This window comes from Tupaia chinensis, unplaced genomic scaffold (assembly GCF_000334495.1).
Source record: "Tupaia chinensis unplaced genomic scaffold, TupChi_1.0 Scaffold000673_1, whole genome shotgun sequence".
Lineage (NCBI taxonomy): Eukaryota > Metazoa > Chordata > Mammalia > Scandentia > Tupaiidae > Tupaia > Tupaia belangeri.
In genome coordinates this window covers 1558106-1561749 of record NW_006160196.1, presented here as the reverse complement: position 1 = coordinate 1561749, position 3644 = coordinate 1558106, and the positions used below count along the sequence as shown (strand labels likewise).

The following is a 3644-nucleotide window of genomic DNA, read 5'->3' as shown; positions in this document are numbered from 1 at the left end:
ACTGTGGTTCAAGTCCCAGACCTGGTGGCTTAAATTCACTCTGGGCGTGTGTGCGTGTGTACCCAAGATCCTGAGAAGAGAATGGAGGAGAAGGGATTGCGGCATGGCCTTGTCCCCTGCGGGGTGATTTCTCACTTTCTGTCTCTGTCTCTCTCTGTCTCTCTCTGTCTCTCTTTCTGGCGAGTGCATGTGCCCTATAACAAAAACCTTTCACAAAAAAATAATTGGTAGAGGCAACTGTTCACCAGATGAGCAAATATCAATACAGGGATACAAGATACCTGAAAAGGTAAGCTAGCATGACTCCCAAAGACATACAGTAACACTCGAGCAACAGATTCCACAGAGAAGGAAATCTGTGAAATGTCTAAAAAAGGAATTCTATATTTTTATCATAAGGAAACTCAGTGAGCTACAAGACAGTAGCAATAGACAACTTAACAAATTAATGAAGGGACAGATATCATTAGAAAGGGCCAAGAAGTGAACCAGCAGTTAGCGTAATGGCTATGTCGCTGGACTCCCATGTAGTCGACTGCTGTTCATGTCCCGGACCTGGTGGCTTAAAACTCACGCCGGGTGCGTGTGCGTGCGTGCCCAAGATTCCGAGAGGAGAATGGAGAAGGGATTGCGGCGTGACCATCCCCCCTGGGGGGTGATTTCTCGCTTTCTGTCCCTCTGTCTCGCTCTGTCTGTCTGGCGAGTGCATGCACCATATAGCGAAAATCTCTCCAAAAAAAAAAAGAAAAAGAATTAAAAAAAGGCCCAAGAAGAAGTCTTGGAGCAGGAGTCAAGGAAAGAAATACCATACACAATGAGGAGCTTTAACAATAGACTTTTTTGAGGATGGCAGGTGGTGTGTTGGTTAAAAGGACTGGATTCCCACGTGACGGACCTCGGTTTGAGTCCCAGACCTGGCGACTTGCTTTCTCTTTTTCCCTGTCTCTCTCTGGTTAGATTTTTAAAATAATAATAACAAATGCAAATAAATAAATAAATGATTCTTTTTTAAAAATAGATTTTTAAAGCAGAGGGAAGAATTTCCAAACTTGAAGACAAGTCATTTGAAATAATCAAGTCAGAGAGAAAAACAGAAAAAAAAAACAAAAAAGAATGAAGAACACTTACAGGAAATATGCGACAGTATTAAACGAACAGATGTTCATGTTATAGGAGTTCCAGAAGGAGAAGAGACAGGGAAAAACACCGAAAAGTTATTTCATGAAATAATAGCTGAAAACTTTGTAAGTCTTGGGAGAGAGATGCACATCCAGGTTCAGGAAGCTCAAAGATTCCTCCAAAAATTGAACCCAAAAAGACCTTCTCCAAGTCACATTATAGTGAAACTCAAAATGTGGACAAGGAGGGAATTCTAAAAACAGCAAGAGAAAACAGTCAAATCAAATATAAGGGACTCCCCATTAGACTAATAGCAGATTTCTCAGTAGAACCCTTACAAGTTAGGGGACCCGTAGATGGCATGGTGGTTAAGGTGTTGGACAGTCCCACATGGTTGACCACGGTTCAAGTCTCGGACCTGGTAGCTTGCTTTCTCACATTCCCTTTCTCTTTTTTTTCTCTCTCTGGTCAAATTAAAATAAATATCATAAGAAATAAAATAAAATAAATAATTCTTTTAAAACATATATATGGGTTAGCCTCTGAACACACGTAGCACCAGCACCAGTGCGGGGCAGGTCTACAGCACCACCTTTCTTACCTGGGTAGCTGTCAGTCATAGTCTCCCCTCCCGTCTTCCTGTTCCCACTTTCATCCTCTCCCTCTACCAAAGCTTCTTCACAATAGACATTCAGAGTAAGAATGTTAAAAAAAAAAAAAATCTCTGTCTCTGTCTGGTGAGCGCATGTGCCCTATAGCAAAAATCTCTCTCAAAAATAAATAAATAAATAAATAAAGGAAACCTTATAAGTTAGAAGAGAATGGCATGATTTAGTCAAAGAATTGAAAGAAAAAACCTGCCAGCCACTAATACTCTATCAGCAAAGCTATCCTTCAGAAGTGAAGGAAAAATAAACTCTTCCCCAGACAAGCAGAGACTGAGAATTTGTCTTCATGAGACCAGCTTTATAAGAAATGCTTACGAGAGTGCTATGTCGGGAAGCAAAAGGGTAACTCCCGTCATGAAGCACATGAAAGTAGAACATTCACTGGGAATATACATAAATGAGAAAGAAAATTCTTAACTCTGGAGAAAATCAGCAAATCACAAAGACAAACAGGAAGGAATAAGTGAAATAAAAAATTAGAAAATATGAAATGACTGGAGAAAATCCTCACCTATCAAGTATAATTATTTTTAAAGAATGATTTTACTTAACTTTATTTTTATTAATTTATTTGAATTTGACCAGAGAGGAATAGAGTGAGAGAGAGAGAAATTGAGAAAGCAAGCAACCATGGTTGGCCGTGGGGAAGTCCAGCACCCTTAACCACCACGCCATCTGCCGGCCCCTTAGTTATAATCTCGGATGTAAATAGGTTAGATACATACTGGCGGAATAGATTTGAAAAAAAAACAAAAAAACAAAAACAACAACTATATGCTTCATAAAATAATCTCCCTTCAGTAGCAATGATATACATTGACAGAAAGTGAAGGAATGAAAAACACTTTATGCCCATGGAAATCAAAAGAAAACAGGATTTGTTATGTCAGCTAAAACGGACGTTTTCTTTTTTGGGGGGGAGGTTTTTGCTATAGGGTGCATGACCATGCCATCATCCCTTCTCCTCCATTCTCCTCTCGGGATCTTGGGCACACATGTACACGCACCTGGCTTAAGTTTAAGGCACCGGGTCAAGGACTCGAACCGTGGGCAGCTGGCTACATGGGAGTCCAGTGACATAGCTATTACGCCAACTGCTGGTCCTGGCAAAAGTTTTTAAAAAGTAAAATATGTGCACAACATACATACCCATGCACTCCAATGCACGCTTGTCCATTTGTATGCACGTCACACACACCCACGCATGTACTCAATGTATAGATACCCATACGTGCACACACACAGTACACACAGGGTCCCCTGTGTAGACACACTCACATGTGAACACAGTGTACACACACCCATATAAACACACACTCTGGAAACATACCTGCATACAAATACATGTGCCGGGCCCTTACGCACACACGTAAGGCAGACCTGCGGGTGCACTCACAAGGTCTGTGCACACCCTGCCTCCCCTCTAACGGCCTGCCTTCCTCCCCACAGCCATGCTCAGCTCTCCAGCACCTTTCTCCTTCCCCATGGCTCAGTTCATCCTCTTCGTCTTCACCGTGTCCACCATCTATCATCTCCAGAGGCGGCTCTTGAGGTCCCATCCCACGTGGGAGGTACCGACGACGACGCCACAGACTGGGCTGGTGACAGAGAGCCCCACGCGCTCGGCGCTGGAGGGCATGTTCACCATCAACGCCATCGGCCGCCTGGGGAACCAGATGGGCCAGTACGCCACACTGTATGCGCTGGCCAAGGCCAACCGGCGGCCCGCCTTCATCCCCGAGCAGATGCACCACACGCTGGCCCCCATCTTCAAGATCACTCTCCCGGTCCTGCACGAGAGCACGGCCGCCAAGGTGCCCTGGCGCAGCTACCACCTCAACGACTGGATGGAGGATC

The 3644-nt window shown here is 43.8% G+C and overlaps 1 protein-coding gene across 1 annotated transcript in view; it reads left to right on the top strand.

Annotated features, from left to right (window-relative positions):
- LOC106736169 (galactoside 2-alpha-L-fucosyltransferase 2-like) overlaps positions 1-3643 on the top strand; it is a gene marked incomplete at its 3' end in the record, with an annotated part of 9771 nt that extends 6128 nt beyond the window's left edge. The window contains exon 2 of the mRNA XM_014592260.2: positions 3237-3643. Coding sequence (XP_014447746.1) covers positions 3239-3643 — 405 coding nt within the window. The remainder of the gene's footprint in view (positions 1-3236) is intronic.
- Between the last annotated feature and the right edge of the window lies 1 nt (position 3644).